General features: G+C 50.4%; 1 protein-coding gene across 6 annotated transcripts in view; it reads left to right on the top strand.

Moving 5' to 3' along the window:
* FGD3 (FYVE, RhoGEF and PH domain containing 3) overlaps window positions 1–17,836 on the top strand; it is a 63,999-nt gene that overhangs the window by 15,533 nt on the left and 30,630 nt on the right. For 2 of the 6 annotated variants that reach the window (XM_061426213.1, XM_061426215.1), the window contains exons 1-4: window positions 6,844–6,935; window positions 15,494–15,674; window positions 15,814–15,882; window positions 16,501–17,014. In XM_061426213.1, the coding sequence (XP_061282197.1) occupies window positions 15,881–15,882; window positions 16,501–17,014 (516 nt within the window). In that variant the 5' untranslated portion in view covers window positions 6,844–6,935; window positions 15,494–15,674; window positions 15,814–15,880. Of the gene's footprint in view, window positions 1–6,843; window positions 6,936–15,493; window positions 15,675–15,813; window positions 16,170–16,500; window positions 17,015–17,836 lie in introns of those variants that run through there. The other 4 variants (XM_061426216.1, XM_061426218.1, XM_061426217.1 and 1 more) reach the window with 3 other exon arrangements.

Raw genomic sequence — 17,836 nt, forward strand, 5'->3', positions numbered from 1 at the left:
TTACATTTGGTAGCTGTTTTTTTATCATCCTTTTGTCTTTCCTGCTGCCTCACTGACACATGAACCAGATAGTTATTTAGAATGCGAAATGTCATAAGAGACAAGATTTTGAGAGAAAGCTAACTTTCTCATGGCCTTACAACAGGATTGTTCCATCTCATTAAAATATTCAGTACTGAATTTATAATCCCTAGATTATGGAATAGTTTTAGATGTACAGACAAGCTGAAAAGATAATATAAATTCCTATACCCTTCACCCAGCTTGCCACAACATGGGCATCTACAAAACCAGGTTCCATTTGTCAAGAAATTGGCATTGGTAGAATACTGCAAACTACAGTTTGTAGTCAGATTTCACCAGCATTCAATCTGGGGTATCATATTTTATTTACTATATTGGATTTTTAAATTTAAAAAAATTTTAGACTGGTTTTACTTTCACAGCACTGTTAAGAGGGAAAAGGGATATTCCAATATATTCCCCACCCCTGAACATACATAGCTTTCTCATTAACAAGGTAGTGGTGCATAGCTTTCTTATTAACAACCTCTCCCACCAGAGTGATACATTTGTTACAACAGAGCAATTTTAACAGATTGAGCAATTGAAGAGAGAATTAGTTTCTCTTTTTATAAGTTTTTTTTTTAACAATGTAACTTTTTATATGAAGAAATAAAGCACCTTAATTCTTAATGTTTTTAATGGCACGGATCGGGAAGAGTCAGAGTCTACTGAGGGACTTCCCTTTCACTTTTCACTTTCATGCATTGGAGAAGGAAATGGCAACCCACTCCAGTGTTCTTGCCTGGAGAATCCCAGGGACGGAGGAGCCTAGTGGGCTGCCATCTATGGGGTCGCACAGAGTCGGACACGACTGAAGTGACTTAGCAGCAGCAGCACAACATAATGAATAAATGTTGGTTTTACTATTTTTCATCTTTCTATATTTATAGCAACAGTGAGAGATTTTCAATGTTCTGACAAAATTTCTAAATGTGCTGGAACAATGGTATTTTCCCCTGTTGGTCAGACTTTGCAGGCCCTTTTCTTGGTTTTGCACTGCTGTGCAGTAGGAGCTGCCTGCTGCCTGGCTCGTTAGAAGGGATTTGCTGATGCCCGCTCTGGGTCACTGTGATGGCAGAGGATACCCCATCAGGGACGCTGAAGTGGTATTGACTGTGTGGTTCTGATCCCCAAGGACACAGGGGGACTGTGGGGCGGAGGTGAGGGGGCACATACAGGGGGCCAGTAGCAATGCTGAGAGTAGGGTCTCTGATGGGAGAACAGTGGAGCTGACAGCTCTTGGACCATCCAGAAGAGTGGCTGCCCCAGGTGTATTCCAAGTTTCCCGGTACCAAAGCAGTGATTGTTCAATGCCCATGGTCCAGAATGGACATCTGATAGCTCACAAGAGTGTCCCAGGAGAGGCTGCTTACACCTACAGTACTGCAGGACAGCAAGAGCTAGTTCAGCTCTGATCAGTATAGGCGAGAGGATGGAGCTACTCCCAGCCCTGCCGCTTCCTGGTGACAAGGAAACTGGAGCCTCTGTTCTCTACCCTGCTATGGTCAGAGGATTTGAGATCTTTGAGTGCCCACTCAGAATGTATGTGGGTGGGCTAGGCCTCCCCTTTTCTAGCAGGCGCTTTTCCATTGCTGGTAACCGTGAGTAAAATCTGAATTTGTTCCCACGGAAAAGCGTCTTAAACATCTTCAGAATCTCATATGGGCTCAGTTATGATCTTAAAGCTCAGTGCCACATACAGTACAGGTGAGAGGTGATTTTTGCCCGGAGCTAGTGCTTTTGTTGTCCCCTGTCTGCAGGAAAACCTCAGTGAAGCTTGACCACATGTTTGATTCTGCATGTTCTGGGGCCATCAGATGTCCATAGCCAGTGAAACTTCTGCATGATCAAAGGACCCTGGCAGTTGATCTGATTCTGAGCAGCATTTGGGGTGGGCCAATGGGTGCCAAGTTTCTCACAAATCCAGTCCAGGCAGAATCTGGCTCAGGTATGTGCTTAGTAAATACCAGCTAGGAGAGAAGGGTCTGCTGGCAGGGGTACCAGCAGACAGGAACCATGAAGGGGCACTGGTGATTATTTGGGAGATGTAGAGCTGGACAGAGAGCAGAGAGGACTGGGATGAACTGGAATCTTCTAGGGCTCTTGTTTGGGTCTCTCTCATCTAATCACAGTGACCTTCAGAAAGGGAGGCATTGCTTCACTTTCATCTCCCAGATATTGTGCAAATTTCCCCTGTGACCATCCCTAACTCACGTCCCCACAGAGAAGGAGTTATGGGAGACACAGTCCAGCTTAGCTCGTCGACAGTCTGGAGTCCAGTCCCCTTCATCTGATGGCTACTGGCCCAACTTCTGTGCATTTGCCTGGCATATGGGGAAGAGCAAACTGGAAGATTTTGAGAACATTTTTTGAGAGGCCAAGCCTGAAGGGAGCATGTCATTCCCATTGCCCAGGGCTGGCAACACGGCCCACCATCCACAGGGGAGGTTGGGAGTAATAAGATGTGGTCACTTCACTCTCAGTACTGCTCCATATTCCTCACGCTCAAATAAGTGCGGATAAGACACAACTATATGTGGCCGTTTTATGTTTAATATCCTATACTATAAAAATACCCGTTTTGGATGACCTCTGTGTCCCTTGAGCTGGGACACAACAGGTGTATACACTCCTGGAGTAAACAGTGAATCAGGGAGTTCAGGTTTGAGCAGGAAACTAATATACAGAGAGATAAACAAATATATGGAGAGACTCCATAAACCCTAGATTTTACCATCCAAGGTCTCTTTCTTCACTCTTTCCACTGTTCTTTGTGCAGACCTGTTTGTTGAGGGCACAGCAGTAAGGCCAGGTAACAATCACAGGATTGGAGGCACACAAAATGCAACCAACACTCACCTCACAAGTCACTCAGCTTATTGCACACCATCAGGTTACAACACAGTTTAGTCAAAGTAGGGAGAAAATAGGAAAGGGGGTAACAAATAACTCCAGGAGAAAGTCCCGGAAGGAGGTATCTCAGCATGAGCATCAGTCTCTGGGCCAGCAGTGGGTCCCTTGACCAAGCGTGAGTGGGAAGTGGCTTTCCTCCTGCAGAGCCTCTGGCAGGGCCATCTGGAACAGCACTCAGCAGTGTGGACTTGGGTCCTCCAGCAAAGAGGCATTAAGTCATTTGGCTTAGTGGTCTGAGCTTTTAAGAAGTCAGTCAGTAGGTGTAACAGTTACTCCGGGGATCTTGTCTCTATCAAACAAATATATGGAGTCAAAGTATATGGAGTCAAATATATGGAGTCAAAGTCACCCCTTCTGTTCCCAGTCTTTCCTAGGATGCTACCAAACAAGTGCCTTATCTCTGTTGACACTCTCAATGTATTACACTTAGACACTCAGAGTCCTATGTTGTACATTCAAAACAACTAATACGGAAATTCACATTTGCCACTGTGACTGCATCTTGAGTTATTTAATGTAGCTTAAATTCTATGAGTTTCACACAAGATGAGTAGGAATCATAACACAGAAGAAGTCAAATCATGAGATCTTCCAGGGTTCCTCTCTGACCAGTCCCTTATTCCAAGAGACTGTCATATCCTCCTCTGTGTGGGCTTGGGCGCTAACCAGCAGCCCCACATCAGGATATGGGCTGGGCCCCATTCACCGTCCCCCAGACCAGTTTCTCTTGGCTGGCTTGGGGCTCTCTCCCTTTGGATCACCTCTTGAGTGAAATGAATGGATACTTCCCTGGTAGAAAGGTCTCTGCTCACCTACTCTCCCCAGGCTTTGATTACACAAGTTCCCTTTTAGTGACAGCTTTCAGGGTTCCTCTGCCTTCCTTGGATGGGCTGTCCCTCAGTCTTTGCCAGCTGTTGTGCTAGGTGGGGCTGGGAGTTTCTGGGGTAAAGCAGGGACCATGTGGGAGAGCCCTCATGATCAGCGCTGCTTCCTGTGTGGCAAGCAGCTTGGGGGAGGATGGATGGGCAGAGGGATGCTGTTTGGGGAACCTGGCCTTCCGCTGAAGAGCCTCTGACTCATGAAGCTATTCAGGGTCATGGAGAGTGAATGGCAGAGCCTTCACCATTGTTACCAGGGAACCCTTCAGGGATGAGGACACAGTTTGAACCACCGGGTCATTAATGGAATAATTGGATAGAGAAATAGGACAGTGTGCCGTTAATACCCTGCAGTCATCTCTTCACTTTGGGCTGATGCCCCCTGACCATAAGTCACCCTTCGTGCATTTCCTGATGACCATTTCATATCATTGCATAACGGATCTATCTATTGCCTAATGAAATGTCCAAAACTGAGTGACATAAGACAACACTTACCAACTCAGTTTTGGTGAGTCAGGAATTTTGGTACAGTTTGTCTCTGGCTTGGAGACTTTAGTGAGGTCGTAGTCTTACCCAAAGACTTGACTGGGGCCAGGGGTGCCCTTCCAGGTGATTCACGACCTCATGGCAAGTTGGTGCTGGCTGTTGGCTGAGGGCCCAGCTCCTCCCCACATGGGGCTCTCCGCAGAGCAGCTTGAGCATCATCATGATATGGTGGCTGGCTCCCCCAGAGTAAGTACCCCAAGAGAGAAAGGCAGAAGCTGCAGTGTGGTGACTGACCTGGCCTCAGAAGTTACCCTTGATATTTCTGCAGTGTCCTATTGACTGCATTACTGCATCAACCCTATTCAAAGTGGGCACAGCTGCAGCAGAGTGGGGTCACCAAGATCCCTCTTGGGGCATGGCTGCCACAAACATGCTTCTTGTTGGAGGGGGTCACCCACATCCCAGTGGAGAATCTCCTCCCCCACCCAGGATGAAAGGGCACTTTACCCCCGTTCTTCTTTTCAGCATATTCCACCACCACATGACCCATGGATCATTACACTTGGTCTGCTGCTGTGCTGCCAGGCTTCATCTCTGCCTTCTTGGGCCATTTCTGTACAGCAGAGATCTGGGCTTGGGTCTCCAGGTCCTGATGAGGTCCCCTTGCCAGTCTTCTGCCTTAGGGATGTCAACAAGGGGAAGGGCTGTGCTGGGCGATGGTGGCAGGCACTGTCCTTGCCAGCCTGGACTGGAAGCACTTGGATAATTGATCTACCCCAGGCCAGGCTCTCTTTCCTCACAAAACTCCAACCACGCATCCTGTATTATCTCCATTTTATGAGAAGAATTGGGGCTCCAAGGGGCTTAGTGATGTATGGAGGTGACACACCCCATCAGCCAGGATATGAAACCAGGTACCTCTGAGACATAGGCTGCCCTCTTTTCCATCACCTGCTGACTGAGCTGCTCTGAGTCCACAGTAATGGCTGGGGGCCAGGTGGAACTTATCTTAACGTTGGTCTTCAGATTCCTGGAGAAGATGCACTCATGTATTCTGGAGCTGGACCTGGGTCCAAGGTGGTCCTATCCGTAGGGCCTGGCACATGGTGGATTTCACTGCAATGAGTCATGGAGGTGAGCAAGAGCTTATCAGTGTCTTAGTCATAGAATTCTTCAAGTCTTTGGTTGAAAGGAAGACTATCTGGAGGTGAAAGTGGGTAGCATCTCTCAGACTACCCCCTTCCAAACAACTGGTAAATATTTAGAAGAACAGAGGGTGGAAGCAAATCCCCTCTCCAGCTGGTGTGGGCATCCCTTGGAAACCCATGGAGAAACATGGCTGTGTGATCTGCCAAGGGGGGTCAGTGTGGACTGGAGAAATTATCTCATTAACTGGCCCCTTCAATGGTCTCATTCGTTATACTCACATGATCCCTGTGTGTGAGGTACTGCCTCTGAGGGGGCTCTATTGTGACCCCCATACAACATGGAAACCAAGGTCCAGAGAAATCTCTTTGCTTTTTAAAAAACATATAAGGCTGGATGAAGAATCCGTCATTTAAACTGGACCAGAATTTGTGGTCTAAGCCTTGTAGCAATCTTGTATCTTCATATATTTACTTTTCACTCTAAAAGTCATGGAGCCCTCTCTGTAGGTGCTAGGAAGGGCTGGATCTGGCTGGAGCAGCCAGATCATCAAATATGGAACAGGTCTCCTCAGGAAATTGGGGTGGAGGTGGCGACTGGCTTCACCCCTGGGAGCACCTTGAAACAATCCACTTTCAATTTTCCAACAGTTTATGGCCATTTTCATTGTTCCCATCCAAGAAAATTCAAGAAAGCCTCTGGTGGCCCATTGGGCCTTTTCTTTGATCTAGGAGCCACAGCCTGTATGGTCTGGAGCCAACCCCACTACTCAGGCACTGCTGCTGCTGCTGCTGCTGCTAAGGCACTTCAATTGTGTCCAACTCTGTGCGACCCCATAGACGGCAGCCCACCTGGCTCCCTCGTCCCTGGGATTCTCCAGGCAAGAACACTGGAGTGGGTTGCCATTTCCTCCACCAATGCATGAAAGTGAAAAGTGAAAGTGAAGTCGCTCAGTCGTGTCCGACCCTTAGCGACCCCATGGACTGCAGCCTACCATGCTCCTCCATCCATGGGACTTTCCAGGCAAGAGTACTGGAGTGGGGTGCCATTGCCTTCTCCAACTCAGGCACTGAACCCACTAGATACCCACTGAGTGCCCCCTCTCTGAAGGTTTGAGAGACGGGCACCTGGAAGTCTGCTTAGAAAAACAGATAGAGGCAGGGCAGGACGGCTGTAGCCTCTACACCCGGAACCACTTGGGGCACGCAGAGCAGTCTGTTAAACTTTAAACCACCTTGCGGCCAGCATCGCCTGGTCCTCGGACAGCATTCCAGCCGGTTGGGGCTGTATCTTTTTGTATGTGAGGGAAGGGAAGAACCAGTGCGGAAATGCAAATGCACTGTCGTTTAGTGACCCATATTGCGAAAACCAGCAAAAGGAAGTTGTGTTTTGCTGCTGCCTGAAGTCAGTCCTGGAGAGAAGTACGTGCGCCACAGAAGACAGGTGAGTGGTGCTGGCTCTGGGGTCTTTGCCAGCCCAGAGAGCCTCTGCTGGTCCCGTAAGGGGCACTTCTGGGGTCAGGGAAAGTTCAGAGCAGTAGTCATTTGGGGTCGGATGTCTCTAAGGCAGGAAGCTGCCGTGGTGGCGCCGAGCGGTGTCTTGTGTCCCTTTTGTCTTCCTGTGGTGCCTCTAGCATGATTTGTAGCAAGTCATTGAGCAGTGAGTGAGCACACTGCTGAGTGTCCTGTGGCAGTTTAGACTCTAGCAAAGATGAACTTGAGGGCCGGGGTCCCCGAATAGACTGGACCTGTGGAGGAAGGATAAGTGGTCCCAAACACAGTCCCTAGAGACTGTGGGGCTTCAGAAGATTCCGCTGCAATCTGCATTTTAGGTCCTGACAGGGCCTGTCTATGATGGGCTGCTAGGAGGGAAGACTGAGCCTGTCAGGGCCTCTTCCGAACCTCATACTGTGCCCAGAGAGTGCAGGGTGGTGGCCAGGCCACCTTGACCTCGGGGAGGTGGCCAGGCCACCTTGACATCGGGGAGGGTGATGGGCAGCCATGGGGTACCAGAGGCAGCTGTGTTTGTGCTGGTTGTACTGAGGGGGCATGTTCTAGGGCACGACTGTACCCAGAGCACTAGGCTCCCAGGACCCTGTGGCGTTTGCAGTGTGGGAGTCCCTCTGATTGCAGACCATCAGCCCGTTTACAGTTTCTCGGGGTCAGTGAGGTGCTGTGGATTCCCCTTGGGAGGTGGAAAGATGGGTCTGGGGTTTTCACTGGAGGAGGGAACCGAGGAGTATGTGGCAGCAGGTAGCTGGTATCCTGGTGATGTTCATGGCCCACGGGGACATTTGGCTTGCAGTCCCTCCCCCAGCTCTGTGACTATGGGCCACTGATTCTACCACCCAACTTTCCCATATGTGAAGTGGGATCTGAGTGGTACCAGGCTCCAGAGGTGAGCACAGCCCTGGGAGGCTGGGTGTGCTCAGGGAAGCTCTGCTGTTACTCACACTAGTCCTCAGACAAATCCCACGGTGACTTTGCTCCACCACTCTTTTAGGAGAGGAAGCTGAGGGCCACAGAGAAACTGAGGCCCATCACTTGCCCCAGACCATGGACTGTAAGCTGACAACCTGGGCCCAAACTCAAACCTTTGGAGCCTGAAAATTTGATTGGCAAGTGGCCCTGGGGCTGGGTGGGGCTGGGTGCTGAGGGGAGGAAGTGGTTTGTCTTCGGCTGGGTAGTTGCAGGAGGCCAAGGCCCTGGTTCCGCAACTTGCGCTGACGTCTGTTTCCACACAAAACCAGCACCTCTGAATATGCAGTGGCCCCCCAAAGCTGGACAGGACTCTATGCTCTGCACACACAGAAGCCTAGACTGCAGTAGGTCTGTTGAGGTTAGAGCTGAGATGAGGTGTTGAGCAAGGCCCCAGAGGAAAGGTGAGGCCTTTCTGCCCTGAGCCCCTTGAGAGCCTAGGGTGGGGGTTGTTGCTGGACTCAGAACAATGATCACAGAAGAGTCTCCAGGAGCACACCAGGATCACGGTCAAGTGCCAGGAGCACTTGTCTTGCTGCATCTTTGCCATCTGCTCCAGGTGGGCTCTGATGACCCCACTGACAGATGAGGAAACAGGTCCATGGAAAAGGGGATGAGCCTGGGAGTAAAAATGTAACCTTCAAGCAGTATTGACCATAGCACAGATGTGAAACCCAAACCTGAATGGGGTGTCGCTCACCTGCATGACCCCTGGCTGCCTACAGCTATGAGATCCATCCTGGCTCCAACCCCCAAATCCTGTCCCCTCCCCTCTGGGCTCACACACCTAGGCACACTGCCACCTCTTCAGATGGCATGACTCACTCTTGTTTGCTTTGTGCCCTTCCCTCTGTCTGGGACACTGGTCCCTCTGCCTGTGATACTGCTCTCTCTGTCTGAGATATTGTTCCCTCTACTTAGGATGCTGTTTCCTCTGTCTGGGTTCCTGTCCCCTGTCTGAGCCCCTGTGTGTGGTGGTGATGACTGGTTGCCTAGGTTCCCAGTGAAGTGGATGGTAACCTACCTTGTACATCAGTTCTACGGGGTTTTGTGGGGGCTACTTGGAGCCCCTTGGTGCCCAGGACACAGAGCTCTTGCTGGTACAGCCATCGGCTTTGGGGAGGTGAATCCACCATCTAGGCCTCCGTTTCACTGTAATTACCTGACAGGGTCACTGTGCAGTTAGATGAGATGATGTGGGGCTGTCAAGTGACGGACGGTAGGAGATGGAGTTTAACCTTCTGTAATCTTGATTTGCATTTTGTATTTTCAAAAATTTGGACTTGACTAAAGCATATTTTTGTAGGGCTATGTAAAAGTACATATTAGAAGGAAATAAAACTGACGTGCTGATTCAAATTCATCTATTCACTTACTCACTGAACATGCTTACTGAGCCCTGCTATTTGCCAGGTGGCAGACCACACGAAGGAGGTAAGATTTCCACCTGTGTGGTCTGCAGCCGGCGGGGAGTGGAGTGGGGAGGTGTGGGTGAGCCTGGCAGGTGGGAGCTATGGAGGAGGGGGTTCTCTTCTGAGGAAGGCCTATCACAGAGCAGGGAATGAGCGCGGGGAGCTGGGCTAGGCTGTTCCTCCAGAGGGAGGGCCTTGAAAGCCCCCCAAAGTGGCTCAGTGTGGAGGGAGAGGCAGAGTCATGTCTGTGTTAGGGTTTTCAGTATCAACTGGAAGCTGTTGGAAAGTTCTTATCCATTTTGATTCATTGCTTTTTTAAATAAAAATTTTAAACACAATCAAAAGTAGAGTGGAATATTTGTGAGCCCAGGGTGCCCCATGGGAGAGGTCAGAATGGAACAAGGAGCCCCTGTTGCCTCATCCTGAGTGTGGGCCTAGGGATCCTGGATGCTGTGGGGATAAACTCTTTTCCCAAAAAACTTTATTATAAAACATTTTAAAAATACAGCAAAGCTCCAATAATTTTGCAGTGCTCACTCCTGGGATTCTACTTGCTTTATCATACATCTAGCTGCCTATGCAAGACAGGATTTTGCTTTTTATTTCCAAGGTTGTGATCTTATTTCTGTAGTTGCTTTTGATGTATGGCAATGCATAGTGTCTGTAGTATTTATATTTGTTCTCCTTCTAGATAAAAGTAAAAACAGAAACAAAATATGAATCAGAAATAAACATAAAAATTTAAAAATAGAAAAAAAAAGGAAATAAAGAAGAATAGTAAATATATACATAAGCAAAAAGAGTAAGTTGAAGCAGTACAGGGACTTCCCTGGCAGTCCAGTGGTTAAGACTCCACGCTTTCACTGCAGGGGGCATGGTTTGGAGCCTGGGTTGGTGAACTGAAATCCCTCATGCCATGCAGCACGGCCAAAGAAGAGAGAAAGAAACATCACAGTGATCTGTTTCCCAGACACACCTGCCTGCATACAGCGCAGCTCTGCACATGGGCCTTCCAGTCACAGCTCCTTACACTGTAGCCAGTGCGTTCTTGGGCTTGCTTTCGCTGAACTTCTGTCAACTCAGCTCTGGGCACATGTCATCACTACTGGGCTCATTGTGTGATTTTGCCAACTCCTACTGTAGCTGAACAGGCCCTGTGATGAGGAACTAGGAGCTTCAGGTGATGCTAATGGCTGGAGGTCATCAGCCTGGTGAGGTGTCCTGCCCATCTTTGTCTGTTAGGACCACTAAAAAGCGATGATATAGCCAGTTGGAGGTAGAGTGTTGTGTGCTGCCTCGGGCTTTAAGAACCTTTGTGGGACTGTTGTTGGGTCCAGTGCTGTTGACCAGTCTCCTTTCCTCCTCGCTCTGCTAGCCCCATCCTGCCTTGAAGTCCCATTGACCCCCACTGAATTTTGAAGCATATGGCACCCCAGTGTCTGTGTCCATGTCTGGGTTCTCAGCACACAGGATGGAGACCACAGACTGTACCAGCCAGAGCATTTCCTAGGCTGAGGCCCCAAGACAAGTATTGTGCTTCTGGATCCTAACTCTGGAGTGCAGGCACCTCTGGGTCATGGAGCAGCTTTGCAGACATGCCATCGATTGTTGCATCTGGCAGGGCCTGCACAACCAGACCTTTGTCACTGCTGATAGAGCCTTGTAGGTTTCTGCAGCCTTATCCCCCAGCCTGCAACCTGCATGTAGGTGTGTGCAGCATAGCAGTTTCTTGTATTGCCCCATGGTGCTCTCAGTACTATTTGGATTACCTCCTTCACGTAACCAACCACCCCACTGAGCACTATCATCTCTCACGATTCTGGGACTGGTGGGGTGCATTTCAGTGGCCCTCATTCAGGGTTTCTCTGGGACTGTAGCCAGTCAGGGCTAGAACTGTTTCAAAGGCTTCCTCTCAGGCTCATACATCTGATGGCTGCTGATAGCTGTCATCTGGGGCCCCATGTTCCGGGGCTACTAAGCCATGTCAGTGACAAAGCTGTGGAGATCCCTGCCCACCTGGGGCCTCCAAGGTACCAGGTGACAGGCAGCAAGTGAGATGGGCATAGTGTTGATTTTAGTGGGAGCTCCTGCACTGTATCCGTAGTGGGGACGTCCAGCGTCAGGTGGAGCGGAATTGTGGCCCGTATGCAGGACTATCCCTGCCTGTCTCAGGCAGCTGCCAAGCAGTTTGGGGACTCCAGGGCAGGGACCACACCCCTCCTGCCACCCTATCCATTGGCTGCACAATGCACTCGGTAGTGGGGCACATTTAATTTCTCTGTACTTCTCCAGTCCCCACACCTCTCCTGGTCCCAGGTTTGGGGCCTTTGATACTGGCTGGTGGCAGCCTTCGGTGTCAGGGGCACTGGGCCCTGGGCTGAGTTCAGTAGCTGGGCTCTCTCAGCTCAGAGAGCTCGGGGCTTCGAAGAGAGAGGTGAGTGGCTGGGAAGACAGAAATGACAAATGCTCCTTGGCTCCTGCATGGTTTTACATCTTTGGCCTTGGGCATGTCAGAATGAGCCTGGAACCCAGTCCAGGGGGTTCAGAGCAGCATGTCTGGTAGACTCAGCTCCTGGGTGCTGATTCCCCTAGGCCACATGGTCAGGATCAACTTTGGCATCCTTGTCTGAGACATGGAATGTCACCCACCTTGGTGACTACAACTGAGCAAGCATACAAAAGCGCTCAGCATGTCCCCAGGCACATGGAGTATGTGTGTGTGTGTAATTGGATGTATGTTTATGTGTGTCTGTGTGTGCATGTGCATGTGTGTAAGTGTGTGTGTTTACATGTGTGTGTGTGGTGGGCACCCTTGCACGTGTGTGTCCTCGACCCTAACCCTCCCTCAGCCCTCCGCTCCTCTGAGCTGTGAGGAGGGGAGGCTATAACTGGACTGGCCTGTCCTGCGCTCACCTTGGCCTTAGAAAGGGAGACCAGCTGAGGCTGCGGGCTGTACCCTGCAGCTTCCTAGTCAGATTAGAGGGTGGTCTCAGCTCTTCTGCAACCAGAACCGCCCTCCACCAGGTACTCTGCTCCCTGGAGGGCATCTTTATGCCGAGCCCTGGGTTTCCCAGTCTGGCCAAGCCTTGATCAGCTGCTCTTGCACAAAAACCCTTGGAAGGTAAGATGGCCACACCTGAAGGACCTCCAGAGAAAGGATACAATTCCTCTCCTTGACGGGGATCCAGGGAAGCCAGGCTGCTGCAGCCTCCCCAGGCTCTGGGCCTGCCACACTCCTTACCACTGTTCTTTGCATAGTTCATTGTCCCTTCTGTAACAAGGAAAATGACACTGGTGAATGTTAGCAACTCACCAAGTCTGTGTAACTCAGAGGTATCACCTTCCCTGAAGTATAGTCAGCATACAATTAACTGCATGTTTAAGACGTACGATTGGATGTTCCAACATACACACACGTACACACACACATGTGATGAGCACATCTGTCAACTCTGCAAGGCTTCCTTGTGTTCCATTGTAACCCCCACACCGCACCTACCCCTCCATCCAGGCAACATCCTGGTCTGCTTTCTGGCATCACATGTTAGGGTACATTTCCTAGAATTCTATGTAAATGGAAAAACAAGTAGGCACATTTTTCTTTGTCTTTTTTTCACTTGAAATAATTTTTTCTAGATTCATCCTTATTATTGAGAAGTATTCCCTTTTCCCCTCAGTGATCCAAAGGCTTGTGTAGAATTGATATCAACTTTGGTCATTTTTTTTTCTCAAGTATTTTTCAAGCTCACTCCTTTTTTAACACTCCACATATGTATTCTGGTTACACACATATTATGCTGCTCATAGTTTTTCTGCATCTCACAATGCATTCTCTCTCTTTCATTTTAGAAAGCTTCTATAGTCTCTCCAAACTCACTAATTTTTCTTCTTTAATATCTAATCTGCCATCAGTCCCTTCCAGGGGGTTTTGATCTCACATCTTGTGGTTTCCATCTTTAGAAATTGGATATGCATCTTTTTTTATTTTCCATGTCTCTGCTGACCTTTTGAATATACAGCAGGTACTGCTGCTGTCTTAAAGACCTTGTCTGCTAATTCTAGCATCTGTATCAGATATGGGTCAATTTCAATTCATTGACTTTTCCTCCTCACTGTGGGTTGTGTGTATCTGCCCTCTATGTCTGGTAATTTTTGGTTGGATTCCAGACACTGTAGCTTTCACCTTATTAGATTCTGAATATGTCTGTGCTTCCATAATTGCTCTGGAGCATTGTTTAGCGATGCTATTAAGTTGCTTGTTAACAGAGGGACTTGCCTGTTAAAATTCGTCAGTGTCTGTTAGGTGGGACCTGAGTAGAGCTCACTGTGGGGCTAATTATGCACCCACACTGAGGCAAGACCCTTCCAAGTTAGCTAAGTCCCTGTGGGTACTGGGGTTTTCAGTCTGGCTGGTGGAAACAGGCTTACTCCCTGCCTTGTGTGAGCCTGAGTTGGCGTTCCCTCCGATCCTCTCTGGTAGTTCTCTCTCAAGGTTTGTAGTTCCCTTGCACACGCACTGAGCTATCCCGAGGGCCCCCGTCAGTCTCCGTGTTCCCTCACTGCAGATCTCTCTCTAGCCCTCTACCCTGTGACGTCCAGCTGCTTTGGTGTTCCTGGATGCCCAGGTCTGTCTCCTCACTCAGGGGTCGACCTGGGATCCCCTTCTCCAGGCAGAAAGTTGGGGTGACGGAGGGCTCACTGCACATGTTTCCACCTTCAGAAGCACTGCCCTTTGCTGCCTGCTGTAAGGTGTCTCTCAAACTGCTGTTTCGTGTGCTTTATCCATGATTTAGTTGTTTCAGGTGAGAGAGTAGCTCCAGTTTATTCAATCTTGACCAGAACCAGGAGGCCCTGAGGTGTGATTGCAGCAGGCTCAACCTGGCACCGGATGGCGGCATTAGACATGCCAAAGCTGAGTGTGTGGCCTGAATTCCATCTGGCATATTTTTACTGCTGTGTCATGTCTGATTTCTGGAAACTGGAGATTATCTTCTGTGCTATGAGAAGAATGTGGCAAAGCATGCATTTTCTGTTTAGAAATATTGATATTCCTCCCCATTAAGTTCTTGAGGAATGTGGCAGTAGCAATACTAAATGTGCACCCTGCACTGATTTTGGAGTCACTTGACTCAGAAGAAATCTGATTACACTGGGAGACAAGAGGGCAGGAGACCCACAGGGGCTGGATCTTTGCTTGGCTTCTGGGGCCTCACCAGCCCTCAAGGCCATGTGCGTGCAGAGGTGGGTCACACTTCTCTTCTGAGCACACTCTGCCAGGAGGCCCTTCTGTTGCATGGGTGGCCAAGGGTCAGGCTTCAGGACACCTTTTTGATTGTGTGTCTGGAGGGGAGGGGGACCTGTGCCTCCACTGATGGTTCTTTATTTTGTTTAGTGAGGGAGGAAGACAATGTGTGAAGAAGCCACTGACAGCAGTTGATTGCTTGTGACTGTGAGCACAAGGAGTGCATGTGTCTGGGAGGGCCTGCTGGGTCCCCTCAGTCATGATGGCACTGCACACTTGAAGGGACCCTTTCTCCCTGAGTCATGGCATGGCTGGGGACAAGCTCAATTCTGGCCCCAGTTTTAAGCCAGCCCTAGAGGCAATGGCAAGCCGCTCCAGTACTCTTGCCTGGAAAATCTCATGGATGGAGGATCCTGGTAGGCTGCAGTCCATGGGGTCGCTACTAGTCGGACACGACTGAGCGACTTCACTTTCACTTTTCACTTTCATGCATTGGAGAAGGAAATGGCAACCCACTCCAGTGTTCTTGCCTGGAGAATCCCAGGGATGGGGGAGCCTGGTGGGCTGCCGTCTATGGGGTCGCACAGAGTCGGACATGACTGAAGCGACTTAGCAGTCGTAGCAGCAGCAGTAGAAGCTGCTACATGCCACGGCCGTTGTCGTACATGTTTCCCTGGGCTGGGGGCCAGGCAATCAGCCGTGCTCCATCTACCCATAGGCCTCTACGACCTGCTCAGGGGTCCCCTGCACTGAGCGGTGGCCTGAAGCTGCCCTTTCATCTTCTCCCTGGAGAACTAGGTCTGTCACCCAGGTTGCTCTGTGCCAGTGGAGGACGTGGTTAACGTTCTCTTTTCACCTTTTTTTTTTCAGAACCTCGTGAACTGCTCCACTTCAAAACTGCTGGGCAAGAAAAAGATTTTCAGCAAATCCTGCCCCCCCTCAGTCTCGTGCAAGGCCTCGGCTGGCCAACCCAAAGGACCCAGAAAGCAGCTGGCAGGGAGCCTGGCACCTGCCCTTCACCTCAGTGCCCTGTGGAGTCTGCCAGCCTCAGGTAACCCACCTGTTGCCCAGGAATAAGTGGCTGCTGTTTCTGGTCCCTGACTCCTCTGCAGCTCCACTCTTCAAGTAGAAGATTTGGGGGGATCTCAGTCTCCTGCAGTCTAGTCTCACCTTTGACCCTCTCTGTGCAGGTCTGACACTTGACTGACTGACACTCGAAGGGGCGTTTCCTCCACAAGGTTTTCCAGAAGAGGCACCATGTGAGAGCATGAAACAGCCCCAGTGCGTAAACGCAGCAGCAGGAGGAATTTGGGACCAAGATCCAGGCTCCTCAGCCCCTGGGTCTCTGGAAAGTGTCAGGTCACCTGTCAGACAGCATATCTACAGTGATATTGAGGGAGGGTCCTGATGGGGATCCTGCCTCACCTCAGAGCTACCTTGAGGATAGTGTCACGGATGCCAGAGCAGGGTGCAGACCAGATCCACTGTGCCCAAGATGGCTACTGCTATTATTTTATGCGTTTATTTCTAATTCATCGAGGAGCAGGTAGCTTCATGATACAGGATTCATTCCTCCCTCTCCTGTCTTTTTCTTTCACCCTCTCTTTTCTTTCCTTTCTTCCTCCTTCCTTCCTTCGTCTCTTTTTCTCTTTCTTTCTCCCTCTCTCCCTCCCTCCATCCCTCTCTCTCTTCCTTCTTTCTTTATGAAGAAATTAACTTTTAAAACAAAATGCTTTGTATTTGCCATTGCCCGAAAACCAGCTGAGGCTGACAGGGGTGCTCAAGTGCAGCTGCATGTTGACTTTCTCCAGAGGGCCCTCCCTGGGGGCTGGTCCACAGCCCAGCTGGCATTGACTGCACTCATTTCTCCCTGACAGGAAGCCCCCAGCCAGCCCCTCACAGAGATCAGAGAACTCAGCTTTGAGGATGGAGCCAGGAAGGGGGTCCTCAACACCCCCGGCCCCCAGTGCCACCATGGAGGAGCCAGATGCTGGGCCTAATAACTCCTCCCTGGAGCAACCAAGCACAGACCCAGGGAAGCTCCCAGCGCTCCCTGTCGGGCCTGGAACTCACCACGGGGAGCTTGCCTCTGGGAGCCCTGGCAGCCAGGCCTCTGCTGGGGACATGAGCTCAGTGGGTGAGGCCAGCAGCTCTAAGATCCCTAACCGGGACAGCGGGATAGACAGCCCATCCTGCAGCGTGGTCAGCGAGCACTTCTGTGAGGACAGCGGCGAGGCGGGCCCAGGTACCATCATCAAAGGGCCACACCCGGGAACAGCCCTGGGCAGCAAGTCTCCACAGGAGGAGGCTGATAGCGATGCAGGCGAGGGGAGCAGTGAGGAGCCAGACCCTGAGAACAACCCTTCTAAGGTTGACATGGATCCAGCCAAGGTAGGTCACCTTCCTGTACCAGGTGTCAGGGGCTGCAGGGCCCTCCTCTGAGGGTACTGGAGGTCCATAGGGCCATCACTTACTTACATCACTTACTGGTGCCAGTAGCAGGGTGCACACTCAAACACCACTCTCAAAGAAGCCCCCACAATGGGTTGGTGGGCAGGCCCGAGGGCAGGACCATGCAAGCAGGGGTCTCCCCAACACATCAGGCAATGATGTCTCTCCTAAGCCTCAGTTCCATGGCCACACAGTGTCCCAGTCTTAATGCAAACAGCGCTGCCACCAGCTCTGTTCACCAATGCTTGCTGCCTGCCTTGCAGAGCCCCCATGAAGAAGGCAGCATGGTTATCACGTTGTTTTATGAATGGGAAAACACTAGTGTTGCACATGGGGTGTACAGAGGCAGGAAGGGAGCCCAGGCATGGGAGTAGAGCCCCATGCAGATGGCCCAGGGAAGCAGGTATGCTCATGCATGTGGCTCAGTGTTAGAGAAAGCTCATCTGTGTCCCTTTAGCATTTGGGGCTCTGGGCTCTGCACTGGGACTCATGGGGACATGGGAGTAAAGCTGATAGCCCTGGCTTAGAGGGACTGCATGTGCATGGGAGGAGAACAGCGTAGGTAAGCTGCAAGTGACTAGGTCTCAAGAGAAGCACAGGCGGCCTTTGGTTGGAGATGGTATTGACAAACATGGCTGCATCAATAGGCAGGTTTGTGGGCAAACGGCAGCCACAGGCCTATGCTGTTGTAAGCCAAAGTCTCAGCAAGTGGGTTGGGGGCATATTTTAATCTAGGTTTTATTATTATTCAGAAATGACAAA

This window comes from Bos javanicus, chromosome 8 (assembly GCF_032452875.1).
Source record: "Bos javanicus breed banteng chromosome 8, ARS-OSU_banteng_1.0, whole genome shotgun sequence".
Taxonomy (NCBI): domain Eukaryota; kingdom Metazoa; phylum Chordata; class Mammalia; order Artiodactyla; family Bovidae; genus Bos; species Bos javanicus.